Below are 15,996 nucleotides of genomic sequence, written 5' to 3'. Positions count from 1 at the left end.
TAAAATGTAGCAACATAATGGACTTGGAAGCTAAAAAAAAAACCCAAAACAAAATAAAATAAAATAAAAAAAATCCTACAAGCACTAATAGCCATAAAATGCATTTATTCTGTGCTCTTATAATATTACATGAATAATGTAGTGACATAATTCCATAAGGCATTAACTCCAAAAGAACACCCTCATCAATGAGGAAATAAAAAGACCTCCTCACATGCTCTGGACACAGAACAGATAGAGAGCTGTAAACACAAAGCTCACAAAAGCTTTACAACCAGAGGTGATGAAAGCAGTGCCTCTAAAATCATCCCGCTATTGTCTGTGCCGAGGGTAGATTGAAGCCGACTTTCAGCGACACGAAAACACTATTTCTAACAAGGATGTGGAACAAGAAACAAACATAGTAAAATAATTTATACAAAACATCCCACTCCTTTAACACTCATGTCCAAATAAAAACCCTGTTCCCTCTGTAAAAGTAACCCTACATTAATATTAATGAAAAGAACAGTGCAATACAAATGAACATCAATAAAAAATTTAACATCATTCCATTTTCATAAAGAAACTTCCACAAACGGAACAAAGCAGAAAATAAATTACCATTATATTTACATTATACAATTTACACAAATCAGTTTTAAGATTTCAGTCCATGTTTTCATTGTTATTTTTCCACAATCTCTTGAAAGTGAGTCACTTTTTGTGGATCAGCAGCACAATTCCTTCAAGTTAGTTCCCAAGTTTCTCGATGCAACATTTTTGCAAAAGATTCGGTTCTTTAAAGTGTCAGCAGAGGATTGACAATACAAGGCTTGCAGATTTGTAGTGCTATATAACTGTCACGTCAGAATTTCTTGCCGTAACAGAAGATACAGATGTGTTAAGAGCTGGAAATGCAGAGGTACAGGCACAAGCGCTCACAGTCCTCTTCGGATGAGTAACTTAAATTGGTCACACTTCTTTCTCTACTTGTGATGATGGAGTAGGGTGATATTGGACTATATAGAAGTGTCTGATCTTAAACATACACTGTAGTATCTGATTTCATGAAAGATGCATGGGTTTTGCTTTCTCTCAAAACCACCAAACATACTTGGAAAAATATGTATTCATAGGCTCTCTTTGCAGTTGACAAAACACTGAGCAGGATGTCAGCAACAATTGGCATCAGCCAGCATATTACATTAGTGTGAGAGGGGCTCCTCACTCAGCGCTGCAAGACTACAGTATTTCATTGCCAGCAACGATGCGGCTAATGAATAATTCATGGCAACAAACTGAGCGGGATCTGCCATATTTGCTTTGGTTTTAATTCATGTACCAGAATTTCTTTGTATTTTGATAACACTGAATGGATAAGTTCAGGTGCTGGAGTTTTGTTGTTGAAGCTTGTTAGTGCCCTACTCTACTCACCTCACATTACTACACAAGTCCATCGTAAAGTGACAATGCCTGAACAATTGAGGGGTCTGCCTTTGAACCCTCCTGGAATTCCTGCAGAGTCAACTTCCCATCTGCATTCTGGAAGAAAAACATCAAATGTCAGTGAACTTGAACAGATGCAATTTACATAACGCTACCAGCAGGGGGCGAAGAAGTTTAATGCTATTTCCTACTGAGTTCTGCTTCAAAGAGCTACTTGGATGGTAACCACACAGTACAACACAAATCAAGTGCTCTGTACAATATAGCATGTTCAAACAGACTGACTTTTAAATGTACAAAGCCTGAAAAGATATGAGATAGATGGATAACAGGTGTTAATGTAACAGTGACCTCATAAACCCTTAAAGGTCTCCACAGGCAGAGAAGAATAAATCAATGCTAATAATGCAAATATTTAAAGTGACATATTCAGAATCATAATCATCTAATAGTCCATGAGACTAACCTTGTCCATCATTGCAAATATACGGTCCACGCGCTTCTCTGGTGTGTTTTCTTCCTCAGGGAGTTCCACAGTGTTTCCCTAACACATATAAGCTTAGTGTTATCATTCATGTTTTCAAAAGTTCAAAATGGTCTTCACTGTGATAAAACATACCACCATCTGATATATGGCATCTACAATGTTTAACATCTCATCTCTGGTGATGTAGCCGTCATTATCAAGATCATACAGTTTAAACGCCCCTGTACAAAGAAGAAAAATGCTTTTAGACATAACATACTCAAAAAAAAACAGTCTGCAATAACATAAAATATACTAGCAATGCAGGCGTGATTGCATTTTTAGGTATCATGTGGATTAGGGATGCGCTGATCCGATACTGGTATCAGATATCAGCGACAATACTGAAAAATTGGCTGGATTGGATATTGGGTTCCAAATATTGATTCAGTCGACATGGACATATAAATCAAAGTAATTAGCTCATTTACTGGTTGTAGTCGGCCCAGAAAGTCTCATTATGTCATTACGTAAGAGATAAATAACAGTTACATAACACATTTTGATCAGTATTGTCTTAATTTATTTTTGCTTAAAGGAATGAAATACAATTTTCAGTCTCTGCAGTAGTATTAGTTGATATTGGGTATTGGCAGATACTTGAAGCTACAGTATCGAAATCAGTATCAGAATTGAAAAAGCTGGATAGGTGCATCTCTAACATGGGTGTCCTTTTATTTATCATTTTACATCTGTAGTTAGTTATTATGTTTCTGTCATTAAGTATTGAGTATTGTATATTTATAGATTACTGTGGCTGCCAGTCCTATATTATCAAATGAGTATCTTCATACAAATTATGGTGAGCTTCTTTAAAAGATGTGGTATAAACTCATGCACTATGTAATGCAATATTCATTCACTGGACAGCGCCATCCTCTGTCCATGTTTGTGCTGAATCTTGGCTTTCCAATTTAATTGCTTGATTGATTTCATCCAAACCAACACAAACACACAGTGTAATCATCTTACATCTCAGCTTCTCATCCAGGGTCCCCCGAGACGTGACAGACAAAGCTTGGATGAACTCAGAAAACTCAATTCGTCCATCCTGATGTGACAAAGAGAAATCCAGACATTGCTTCATTCACACCTCTATACCTAGAAATAACACCTTGCAGTTCTTTATTTTGTGCTGGCTAAATCAGGGCCAGGAGTTAGCTTCAAGTCTAATGCTATTTTTGTGCTGCACCTGGTTCCCTCCGGAGGCAGAAGTGTGTCACCTATGGTCATGAGGAAGATGGATGCAACTGGATCATAAAGCAGAGTGAATGTGCTTGGCACATTTCCCTTCACAATTATGAATGTCTACAAATATTTGACAAATATTCATAGAAACTAGCTAAATGATTTGTTCTTTATTTTAATTGTATTTGTCTGGTTTATTCCTGGCTTAGCTCTAGTTGAAGTTGTGTCATGATAACGAGTGTGAATAATACAGATCGTAGGGTAATTACACTATTAAACAGATATTTCATTTCAGCATACTGCAATATAACACAGTTCTATAATAGTATATCTCTTGCCCATCAGTATTACCTATGTTCACTCGACATCTGAGCAACTAATCCCTGAATCATACACTCCTGGTCACGTTGTAAAAGACAGTTAAGATCAATGTTTCTTTAACTACAGGGGCCCTATGCCTAATGAGGGTCATAGATTAACATCAGTCTGAGGGTCTGTCTCGAGAAATGATCCTCACTTAAGTCAATACACTCCAGGGGCCACACACATCCCAGGAGGTGTTACTTTGCACCGTGCCTTCCAACTCAATTCAATTAGTCTGGGCCACAATGGGGAAAGGCAATGATTATGCTGTTCATTTAAATGCACTATTATGAACCACAAAACCCCAGAGGGAAAAAATACTAACAATATGTAGGTGTTTCTATTTCTATTGCCCAATTTATTTCAATCCATGGTAGTGTTAAACACATATAATGCATTGATAATAAAAATAAATAAATAAATACATTATAATTCTGGCTTTGCTGAATCTTAAACCAGCTTAGGCACCTCTGCATTATTTGATTAGTAAATATAGAATCCACATGCAATAAACTTCCCTCAATGTAATTCATATCCTTAACTTAACTTAACAGTAATAACTTAACAGTGATTACTCTTGATCAATGGTGGAGCTGATTATTTTAATATGCTTTTTAAAGTGGTTTTGGGCACTATAATGTATTCCTAAATATGAAGTCAAAATAATGTGTATAATGTAAATAAACACTTGGAAGGTGTGCACTGAAGCTCGTATGTTTCTCCTTTTCTGGGACTTTTTTGGACATATTCTTTGCCTTTCTTAGTGGCTTATGTAATGATGTGTGCCCATCATTCATAAAAAATACACAAAGTTGCACTCAAGCTGTAAACATCTAAAGAAAAAGTCAAACAAACCTTATTTTCATCAAATACATTGAAGACGAAAGAGGCAAACTTTGTGGGATCTCCAAAGGGGAAGAATTGCTTGTAAATCTTCTGAAAGCCAACAGCATCCAGCTGCCCACTCGGACAGTCTTTGATGAAACCTTTGTACCTGGAACATACAGTGCAATAATATCATGATTAGAAATAACTTAATATTAAGGCTGATGTGTTCACTTGGCAAGGTAAATTCCCTGACAGTATTTTCTGAAAACTTTGGAAGCTCTATTCGTCATCAGATATCCATTCATCTTTTTAAAGAGCATGTCTACTGACCGACTTCTCTTTTAGCTTAAAAATAGAAAGGTTTCCTAAGTAATTTCTAGCGCAGTCACTCAAAGGTGGCAATTGTACACCTTCATAGAGGGACACTGATGCCTACTTGTCCAGGTCAAAGAACACTGAAGTAAGTGTCAGACATGACTGAAATTAAATTAATGGAATAACACAAATTATAAAAAGCTCAGCAGAAAGCTTTTGTTCTAAATCTAGATCATCAGCGATTGTGACGTAGGGGCGCAATGGCTAGTCTGTAATTACGGCTGAAGAGAGAGTGAGAGACCGACGAAGGCCAGAACACATCTCTAGACCCACTTCACTCTTTTTTCAAATCTGAGATTACGCACTCTGCTATTTCTGGCTCAAATGGAAATGGGGAAATGATGACTAAAAGGCACAGTGAGAATATAAAAAATAATGCTAATATTACAAAAGTAATATTTGACATGTGTCTTAGCCAAAAGCAAATTGATTAAGAAAACATATGCAGTTTAAAAATAAACTGGACATATGTGCATGGCTGCGTCATCAAGTAATGATGGACAGTATATCATACTGGCAACATGATATCGGTATTGGTCCAATACTGAAAACTTTGCAGATATTTGCCCGTAGTGTACACATGTGCCAGTTTGTCATCAGTGCATCAGATTTGTCTTTTGGAACTGACTGATTAGTTAAAATGGAAGCGCAATTAGGCTGAAATTCAATATGATAAACAATTTTATGTACAAAAGTGAAAAGTTAGTTTGTGCAGTTTACTAAAACCTATAAACATAAATACATAAGTTTCTCAACTGGATCCCTTAAAAAATTTATATCAGACCATCCCTAAATCTAGGAAAAAAGCTGTTATACATCATATTCTACAAGGTGAAGGCTCCATACAGAGGGACATTATTCATTCACACAAACACATGCATGTTCACAGAAAACACTTCAGAGATTAGTGTCACTTTTGTAATCATTGGGTGCAATGATTGTAATTAATTGATTAACTTGATTGAATTTGATTGAATTTGAATTCAATTAATTGCACATAATGTAATGCAGATGGGTTCAATGCTTCTTTGTTGTTTAAGCTGCTCCTTGGCCAGGATACTCTTGAAAAAGAGATTTTTTAATATCAGCGAGGTCTTCCTGGTTAAATAAAAGTTAAAAAACATGTCTAACTGCATATTGAGTATATTATTACACTTACTTTAAAAAAGTGATTTCCATAAATACTGCAAACACAGGTTTGCAAGAGTAAACAAGTTTTCAAAACGTCAGCTGTTTCCAGCCCGGATCTTCATCACAAACTCAACACATCAAACAACAAGTCTGATTTGGGTGCTAAGACGCACGAACTGTACTTGAAAGAGTGTAACAGTAGCCAGCAGGGACAAAGCAGACATGACATTGTGTATCAGGCCACAGCGGGAGCCAGGATGAAGATAAAGTATTTATTGCTGGCACTCTCTGCATCACTTTGGCAACGACCCCGGTGGTTAGCCAAGAAGTTGTTGCAGGACTTTGCTCCTGCCTCACTGGCAGGGACATCACTGCACTATGGCGTTTTGTTATTGATTTCAGATAAGCCTCCAGCATACTAATGAAGTTCCTGAGTGGGGAATTAGAAATGAGAACAAATTTAATGCATAACACAGGCATTTATCTACTCTTGCTAATTCTTCTGTGTGTGCGCCTGTGCTCTAATTACACACCATCTGGCATTTCCCCTGGTAAAAGTCCCATTCTTCCCTCACACTCCGTTGTGTTGATTGCTGTTGATCTTCGAGTGTGGACCCAAGCAAAAACTTTCATTTCAAAGAGAGTGACGTTGAGCTAAATAACACCCATGGGTAAGAGACGGCTCCATAGCTATACCAGTCAATGCATTTGTCTAATGCTGCTGCAGTTGTGTGTAGCCTGGCTGCTCCCACTATAAAACAACTACAAGGGCACACTACTGGGCTCTCTTGGCACCGCTCTTTTCATGCATGCAGAATGGGTTTGTGAAATGCTAAACCCAAGTGGTGTGAACATGCAACAGTGATCACTTTATTTCAGTGGTCCCTCTCATCTGATACTCTCAACAAAGCACAAAGCACACTGCAGCATCAGAGAATAAAAATGACGCTATTGCTTTGATCTTTATAAGAGAAATAATTACAGCCATTTTTATGAGTCACTAACTTTTACAGACTAAACAGCACACAGCAGGAGCAGAACAGAGACTGCTAAAATATGGTGATGCTGGTGAGGGTCACACTGACTAAACAAAAAAAATCATGGAAGTGTGTGGCCAAGTGGAAATGATGTCTGTTGTCAGAAATGCGTTTTGCAAACAGTACAAAAAGATCGCTGAATGCAGCTTGAAACCGTTTGTGTGAGTGTTATCAAGCTCAAAGTCACTTTATTTTTAGACTGCATCATTCTCTATGGAGTGGAAAGGGAGGCTTAGAATAAGTCATTCACCAGACACTGATACTACACTATGCTTTTTCAATTGTATTTTTTCATCTTAGAAGAATCTGGACTTCATGGTGAGATAATAAATATACTGCATATCCAGTACAATATTATAATATAATAGTTTACAACAAAGGAAACAAAACCAAACTCATAGACAGCATAGTTTACTTACCATTGTTGTACTTCTTTCTCCGTGACTAAGGGGAAAAAGAAAGACAGACATTAGCTGAAAAGAAGTTCTCATAATTTCAAATGTATAATATTGTCTCTGCTTTATAATATTTTAATACAAACTGCAGAGTTGTACAATGCTGAAACTATTTAGAAAGAAGCAGCAGGGCAGTGGAGTAAATGGGTAGAGGGAGTTAAGGTTAGGTAACCTTTGAAAGGCAAACAAGACTTTTGCAATGAAAGGTTTTGAAGAATTAGAATGCCAACTCAAGCACTATTATTTGTCAGAATCAAATCCAACCAACCCCACAGGGACATCACTGCACTTTACTTTCTCTAAAGTATCCCAACCAATTTTAAACTTCACATCTCCAAGGGATCTTAATGAAAAGAGTGTCTAGAAATCAATTCAAGACGTTAAATTCTATTGAACTAGGCAGTCCTTCAAGGGAAACTTTCTGCAAAACGTTAAAGTAATTTTGTGTATCTAAACAGTCCACAGTTAATGAAAAAACTTCAAGGCAAGCTGGTTTCAGGGTTAATTGATAATTTCAATGTTAATGTTTAACTTTCTTTTTCTATGTTGATATATATAAATGAGACAAAACATATAAAGAGTGAAAAAATATCAGGACAGAAATCATACATCAGACATAAAAATGTTTTGCTATGTTATATTATTTACTATGTTATGAAAACTTGGACTAAGGTGCAGTTCAGTGGTACTTTTAGGGAAGGAGAGTTAATCTGTCCTTTCAAGGTTCAACTTTAAAATGCTCTGTGCACTTCACCTACATCATGTGACCCTGTCTGAGCAGTAAATGTCAGGGTCAATCTCATGGCAGTGGCCCAGACCTGTCACCAGTGAACTGACCCAAAAAAGGCAAAGCAGTATAAAAGTGAGGCATTTCACCACACGTATGATTTGATACATTACTTGGTAATGACCAGTGTAAAATAATGCCACATACAGGAGCGTGCAGACTGGCTCTGCATGTTGCCACTGCAGGGTTTGTTATGAAATATTCAGCTTAGACTGTCACCACGAACCTTTCTACAGTAGTGGAAAAAACTGGGACAGAAGATGTTCTGATGTTTAATAAGTCATTTCATCATAATTCATCAATCATTTTTGTGTTTTTTCATCAAGGGTTGCCACAGGAAATATTCACCAATCTGGATTTGTGCATTTTAGGAATATTCTTGTAGAAATTCTCACATATTGTCACATTACAGTGATGTCATAGACAGCTGATATCAAAGGGGACACGAGTGAGGGAGACTTCATTGTTGATTTAAGGAATACACACTTGAACAGACGCATAATGCTCTCTTTGTTCTTGCTTGTGGCAGTACAACGTGTGAGTTGCTATAGTTTCTGGAGCCGTGACTAAAGATGCATATCCACAAGCTCAATATGGCTTAAACACTACAAATCTTGTTCCCTCTCCTGTCTTGTTATTTGTCTGTCACAAAAGACAAACAATGGTCTAAAATAGTCACAAAGACACATAGGCAGTGAGAAATTCACTAAGTCCCCAATCTGTCAAGAAGAAAGAAGGAAAAGGAGATGGCAGACAATGCTTCTCACGGGAGGGCACTAGAACGAGGCACACGATGAAGGAAGGGACCGTAGTCACCATACATGGGAGAGTGAGCATAAGGGGAGAAAAGGCACTGCGGCCCTCTCAGCGATGTTAACCAGATAAGATCCTAATTATACTATTCCATTCCTCGCTGAAAGAGGGCAATTAGGGGATAAAGCTAAAGGGAGGGAGACAAGGTAAAGGGTAAGAGAGCAGTGGAGTGAGAGAAGAGAGAAGAGAGGGAAGGAGAGAGGAATGGAAATAGTGAGAAGGACAGCACAGAGCAGCCCTGCCCAGCACGACGCCCAATCTTCCTCCACAGCAATTTCCTGCCACAACAACCAGCCTGGGTTCTGCCGCCAAGAGAGCCCCCATACAAATAACACTGTCATTAAGCAGCCAATTGATAGCAACTCCCACCCGCACCTGCACTGCTTCAATAATAACAATAATGCTGTGCTCCAGAAATAACACACAACTGATTAATATAACATCTCAAGGGGGGTTATTTTTGCTTTATTGGTGGGTTTCTACTTGATATTAAATGCAATACCTTGATTTAGGGCTGCAGGAATAATCACAATCAAATGAAATTGCAATGTGAATGGACATAATTAGCGCATTTCAAAGCCTGCAGTTTTTGAAATACCATAATTTCACCCACAAACAACAAAATATTCTGTACCATTCTGCACGAAGCTGCTAACCCTGTAGTTTAAATCTGTACAAGAATGTTCTGAAATGTGATTCTTTTATGAAAAAAACACAATCAGATATTTTTTCCCAAACCGTGCAGCTCTACCTTGAGTCAATAATGTGTAACGTGAATGCTATGAGTTTTGAAATACTTACAATATGTCTTTCTTGTTAGCTCTTCCACAACCTCAGGCTTTAACTTGCTGTTTGATTTGCCCATCTTTAGCTCCTCTCCCCAAATCCAGCTTGGCACAGCGCACCACCTTCTACCTCCTCGTCTGTCCTTCGCTCCTCTGCCAACAATATAGAAGCCAGTTCAGATTCAATAAAGATGACAGTAGTGGGGGCAAAACAATCATCCTTTTAGCTTGGAGAACAGAAAAATACAGTTGCCATTGGAGCTAAATGTGACTGGTTTGAAGATGTAATGGTGACGGTTGGGTCAGTAGGCCTGGCTCTTCAGTCGGACAACCCCAGGGGCCTTGTGAAGAGGCGCTGGCAGGTCGTTGAGCCCTGAGTGCCTATACAGTCGCCTCATTTCTTCAAAGCACTCCGTGGGTGAAATAGAGGCGTTTAGATGCGTTGCTACCTTCGTCCTTGGATACAAGAGTCACTGGGTGGCTGGGTTAAGCACGCTCACTCCCTCACAGTAATTCTCTCTGTTCTCACACTCCTCCTACCCCTCCTTTTCCCACCACTATCGCTATTGCTTTGGGCAAGTCACTGGAGAACAAGAATCCTTCCTCTTTTGACAGCTCAGATAAGGACAAGAGTGAACCACAAAAGCAAGGGACGTTCATCACTCACTTTAAGGGTGGAACAGTTGTGTCTGCTAATGTACGTAAGACTTTATAACATGCAATAAAGTCAAGAAAGGATAAAATAAGTACTTATTTGTGTAGCATCTCGGGAGCGTGTGATTTATGTTGATTATTTTCACATGCACAAATACATTCAACAATCAGTATGTACATTTTCACCTTAGACCATCTGCACATTCTGACAATCTGCTTTCAGTATTTTGAGATATTTGTACTTTGAATATAATGAGATGAAAAAGTAAAGTAAAAACAAGTAGGGTCTCTACATGGTTCATGCCAGTTTGCAGCTAAAAAGAAATATGGCCTTGCTCTTAAAATAAGCATGTGAGCTGTCTCCCAAGCTTATAGGCGGATTTGACAAGTGACATTTTCTTTTTTTTCCTCTATTCTGACTCATACTTCTCCCCCTCTCTGGCCTTCTTCACAACAGTATGGTACGGTCGGTGATCTCCTCCTCTGTGAGAAATAATGGAGTGACTTTGTAAGGAATGGGCCTGGTGTTGACGCACACATTTCTAACTAACCACAGCAGCAGCCTTAAGTACACTAGATACCTTTAGTAGAGACATCTGCTCTCTACACACACCGATGTTCTTCTCATGAGTGCCACGCTGCTAATCACCATCTTGGGTCCTCTCAAGCGTTTCTTTCCTAAGTATTACTGAGACACTGGGGAAAACAAACACACAGCATTTACAAAACAAGAGGCAAACACGTGATTTGCTTTAGTGGAAATGGACTGTGCTTAAACCTAGAGCCATAGACCAAGTAAAGCTCTTAACTGGAAAAATACTTAATAGAGGCAGCGGACTATTACTGAGCTGCTCATTGTGGCAGGCAAAACGGAATGTGGTGAGAGAAACCGAGTCATTAAACGAAAACTTGTGTAAATAAACGTAGCCTGTGCAATAATGGCGGGCTTGTTAAATAACTTAATTCATTTAGAGTGAAAACAAAGCACTTAACTCAACTGTCAACGCATTTACGCAACTTCAGTGACAAAGGAGGAGGTGTTTGTGCGAGTCAACATGTCAAATGCATGTTATTTGGTTATGGCCATAGTTTACGAGCTGGGAAAGGCATATTGATTTGATGTTGCAGCAGGTGGGATGTTGCCGGCTAGTGCCATAGCAACATACAGTTTACGACTATAGTCCGCAGCGACCATGCAGGAAGCTACTTACGACTGCACTCCAATAGGCAGGACGCACATGCTCTTTACGGAATATTCTCTACATAAACTAACTTGAAATAAACATGAAAAGGCTATGAAGAGTGAATGAAAAGCACATGCGTTTTACCTGGACTGCAGAGGCGGAAGCGGTCCGCTCAGTCCCAGTAGTGCTTGTGTTCCTCTGCTGAGACTGTGCTGCTCTGCCGACAGTGACGTAGCCACACTGGACCCTGTGCGCTCGTGCGCTCAGCCTCAGCGCCGCCGCCACGCGCCCTGACGCTGCAGCACGCACGCTCTCTCCTGTTCCAAAACTACATGCTCGGCGGTGAACACGTTTTATTTTAAATTCATTTAATAATAAATTCAACATTTGGCGGATTAAGGCCATAGGTTAATGCGCACAAGTTTCCATAGTCCCTCTTCTTCCCACAAGTTCCACTGCCTGCTCCTTGACATGACATGGTTCTCGTTCCTGTTGACTAGATTAAAATAAGGCAATAATACAGCCCCACTTAGTGTTGTCTAGCACAGCTCACAGTCATTATTGATTTGACGTATATCCTACGCCAGCCAAGTTTTATGAAAAGAGAGAGAAGGAATTCAAAATACGTCTCCGTGTGTATTGATTCTTTAAAGCCCAAGGGAATAATGCAGGGATGATACTTTTTCTATTTTCTATCTAAGTTTTCATTCATCATATTTGTCAGACATCACGCTCTTTCTTTCTTTGCCTCTAGAAGATCCACTGCATGTTAAAATTCTGGTCTCATCCGTGGCAGATGTTCAGTTTTGTCTTGTAACAACTGTCTCACTATCGTCTTATAACCCGCTTGAAGTCTGCACCTCATTTATGTGAGTTGGCTCTGAATTATGTCTGCCTGACTGTATCAGCTTAGTATGCACTGCTCTTCCTGCCCTCTCTTATCCCACCCTGATAGCTGCAGTTACAGTATTCCCACTGGAAGGGAGGCTATATGCCTGAGCAAAGAGGTAAGCAGAAACTCCAAACTCTCTTTATCATAATTTAGCATATAAACACTGCAGTGAAGCAGTTATTACCTCTACAGGCTATTTGAAAATGTTTGAAGGCAGTTTAGGCATTTGATGCGCTGTAACTTTGAGTCATCTGATCCATCAATATATGGTGGTTTTAAAAATAGCCAGAAAAACAACTTTGCACAAAAGTGGAAGACACTGAGTCATAAAAGAAAGGTGAGCTGGATTTAGACAAGGTCTAAGGACAAGTCTATAATAACTCCAAAGGTAAAGAATAGCAAGGGGCATCCTTAACAGAAACATCTGTGATCATAATCTGAAATTAGCAACAAAAACTGGCAACATTAATATGTACATGCATTTATACTGTATAATTTAACCCTAAACAAAGCACAAGCATTTTACTAACCATGATCAAAAACAAAAAATAATAACACAGATTTTAAGTAAAGGCCAGGACAACTCTAAATACCTGTAACTCCACATGACAGAGACACTGACACTTCCAAATACTCAACCAAATGTTCATGTATGTTGCACTAAAGCTTTAAAATATTTGTATTTGTCTTTCCCTTGTGGGGTCAGGGCAAAAAGTTATCAACTTCCTGGTCTGCAGAGATTTGCCAAAATATGTAATTATATTCATGAAAAATATACAATAATGTCATGTAAAAAATGTACTCAATACACTTTTATAAAAGGTTGCATCGTTCTCTTGTCTTCTCTCTAATGCAGAAGTGTACAGTGATTTGCCTGTCGCCATTAGATCAGCTGATCTTTCTGACACGACCCTATTATTTTACCAATGCTCTAAACTGTGCTCTCCCTGTGGAATGTGAGATCTTCCAGGTAGTTTGTTTTGGCACAATGAATTAAAGTGTAACTCTGAGAAATAATCTACCCGTTCAATAACATTTTCCTGAGGCTTTATCTAGGGTGCCCACTTGAGGATCCCATATGGCGAAGGATCTATAATTTAAGACACCATAAATATGCAATCACTTCTCTTCCCTGAGATGGTATGGCCAAAGGCCAAAGAAGGTCTTAGAGCAGCAGTGGGCGTGGTATAATGCCTTTAACACCTAACGTTAATTTAGAATGACTACAAGCAGATATCCGCCGACTTATGCCAGTTATATGATGAAATGACAATCTCTCCAAGGAACAGGCAACAGAAAAACAAGAAAGTTGGTCGGACTCTAAAAAGGAGCTATTGTTAAAAAGAATGATATGTACAATGACTATGGATATTTGAATGGATAATTTAATTAAAGAAAACATATTATGTTTTTTTTACTTAGTACTTTAACTATAACATAAGTAGTAGAACATTGTATTACATTGTGTTCATTGTACACCAGAATATTGCAATAAAACGTCCTAGTAATAAAAATGGGACCAATGACTTCCAATTTAAAACTGCAGAATATGGTTTTATTTATTCTGATAAATGGCTATGAGACATTTTGGAACGCAACATGTATCACTCAGAGTCTTAATTTCAGCAATTACAACTAAGTACATTTTTGTGGGCTGAGATAGGGGGTAGGTGAAAACAGGAATATGTTCTGAGCATTCAAGACTCAAACGCAAGACAATACAGGATTTTTCAAACATGCATGAATCAATCAAAATATAACTTTGAGTAGACTACTGATGTTGTAGCTACAAAAAGTTAATTTTGCATAATTGCAAGACTGAAGTCATCATCTTTGGCCCACAGAAACATAGAGAAAATGTCAGCAGTCACCTCTAGTCTCTCTCTCTAAAGCCTTCAAATCAGGCTAGAAATCTAGGGGTAATAATGGACTCAGACTTGTACTTTAACAGCCACATCAAATCAATAACATCTGCAGCTTTTTACCATCTAAAAACATTGCAAAAATCAAAATATACTGTCAAAGCCAGACTTAGAGAGACTTGTCCATGCATACTTGTCCAGTAGGTTAGACGACTGTAACAGCCTGCTCACTGGCCTCTCCAAACGTGCGTTAAGACAGCTGCAGTACATCCAGAACGCTGCTGCTCGGGTCCTGACCAGAACCAGGAAGTACGAGCACATAAGTCCTGTGCTCAGGTCTCTGCACTGGCTTCCTGTAGCTCAAAGAATAGACTTTAAAGCAGCTCTGCTTGTGAACAAGTCTCTCCATGGCCTAGCACAAAAGTACATCTCTGAAATGTTAGTGCCACATGAACCATCTCGCATTCTGAGGACTTCAGGGACAGTCAGGACTAAACATGGAGAATCAGCGTTTCAGTTTTATGCAGCTAAAACCTGGAACAGTCTTCCTGAAGATGTGAGACAGGACTCTACTTTAACAATGTTTAAATCCAGGCTCAAAACAGTTCTGTTTAGCTGTGCATATGACTGAAAGATTTTTATTCTGCACTGTTCTGTTTTAATGTTAATTTTATTATGTTTTTATTTGAGTGATTTTAATGTCTTTCTTATTCTGTAAAGCACTTTGAATTACTTTCTGAACGAATTGTGCTATACAAATAAACTTGCCTTGCCTAAGTAGGCCAACAGGATTAAAGATATTTGTGGATATTCTTCTAACAGTGCAATGAACAATTCACTTGATGCAATAGCTCACTTGCTAGTTTTATGAAGTGGTGAAATCCAGGTCAAGATGATGAATTATGCTGAATAAATGAATAAATATATCTACAGTGCTGCTTGTATTAATATTCGCCTGAGCATAAGATAAGGTTGATGTGTGTCATAGATGGACATAAGGGGTGATATTTTCACACACTTTGCTGTGGAGGCGTGTGGTGACTGAGCTGCTTATGCTCCGTCCTGGCGCCCATCAGTCTGAAAACAGGCGTTTTAACGCCCCCTGCTGGTAAAGAGATGAAATACAGAGAATTAAAATATCATATTACAAGTAGAATAAATTATTTTCAAACAAAGCTTTAGACTAGAGACAAAACAAAATACTCTGCTATTACTTGGAGGCCATAATTAATATAATGGAAGGGATGTCAAGTAAATATTCTTGCTATTGGTCAAGTATTTAAATATAAAATATTATACTTGCATCTTCTAAATCTAAAACAAGCACTTAATTTCATGGAATTGAAGATTCCCATTCAGTTGTTACAATCAAGTGCAGGTAGTAACTTTAATAGTAATATTAATACAGTACTATTTGTGATTAAATTAGAACACAAAGTAGATTAGGTTATAAGAGATAGAAGTTGTAACAGAAGTCTTATCCTTTTTAGTCACAATGACGCATTAGGCGTATTAGAACATAGTATCAGTACTTTGTGTAAGAGCAGGGTTTTTGTAATATGTTTTCTCTCACTGCAGTATAAATAGCACACTATAAGGATTAGGTAGGTATACTGGTATAGACACACACACACACACAAAATCTAGTGGGGTATGTAATGTACTTTGCACCCTGTATTTACCTAAAA

At 38.3% G+C, this 15,996-nt stretch overlaps 1 protein-coding gene across 2 annotated transcripts; it reads right to left on the bottom strand.

The window, feature by feature from the left end:
- Nucleotides 1–90: 90 nt before the first annotated feature.
- Nucleotides 91–11,753, bottom strand: LOC117375664 (neuronal calcium sensor 1). 2 transcript variants are annotated; one of them, XM_033971967.2, is made up of 9 exons: nucleotides 11,699–11,753; nucleotides 10,952–11,066; nucleotides 9,733–9,869; nucleotides 7,296–7,320; nucleotides 4,361–4,499; nucleotides 2,927–3,005; nucleotides 2,048–2,136; nucleotides 1,895–1,972; nucleotides 91–1,524 (listed from the first exon to the last, which is right to left on the bottom strand). In XM_033971967.2, the coding sequence occupies exons 3-9, from the start codon at nucleotides 9,794–9,796 to the stop codon at nucleotides 1,426–1,428; spliced, it is 573 nt and encodes a 190-aa protein (XP_033827858.1). In that variant the 5' UTR covers nucleotides 9,797–9,869; nucleotides 10,952–11,066; nucleotides 11,699–11,753; the 3' UTR covers nucleotides 91–1,425. The 2 variants fall into 2 exon arrangements, with proteins under 2 accessions (XP_033827858.1, XP_055080027.1); XM_055224052.1 differs by lacking the exons at nucleotides 10,952–11,066; nucleotides 11,699–11,753 and having other exon boundaries at nucleotides 9,733–10,141.
- Nucleotides 11,754–15,996: the final 4,243 nt, after the last annotated feature.

This window comes from Periophthalmus magnuspinnatus, chromosome 9 (assembly GCF_009829125.3).
Source record: "Periophthalmus magnuspinnatus isolate fPerMag1 chromosome 9, fPerMag1.2.pri, whole genome shotgun sequence".
Classification (NCBI taxonomy): domain Eukaryota; kingdom Metazoa; phylum Chordata; class Actinopteri; order Gobiiformes; family Gobiidae; genus Periophthalmus; species Periophthalmus magnuspinnatus.
Note: the sequence above shows the minus strand (reverse complement) of the source record. Positions and strands in the feature narration are given on the sequence as shown.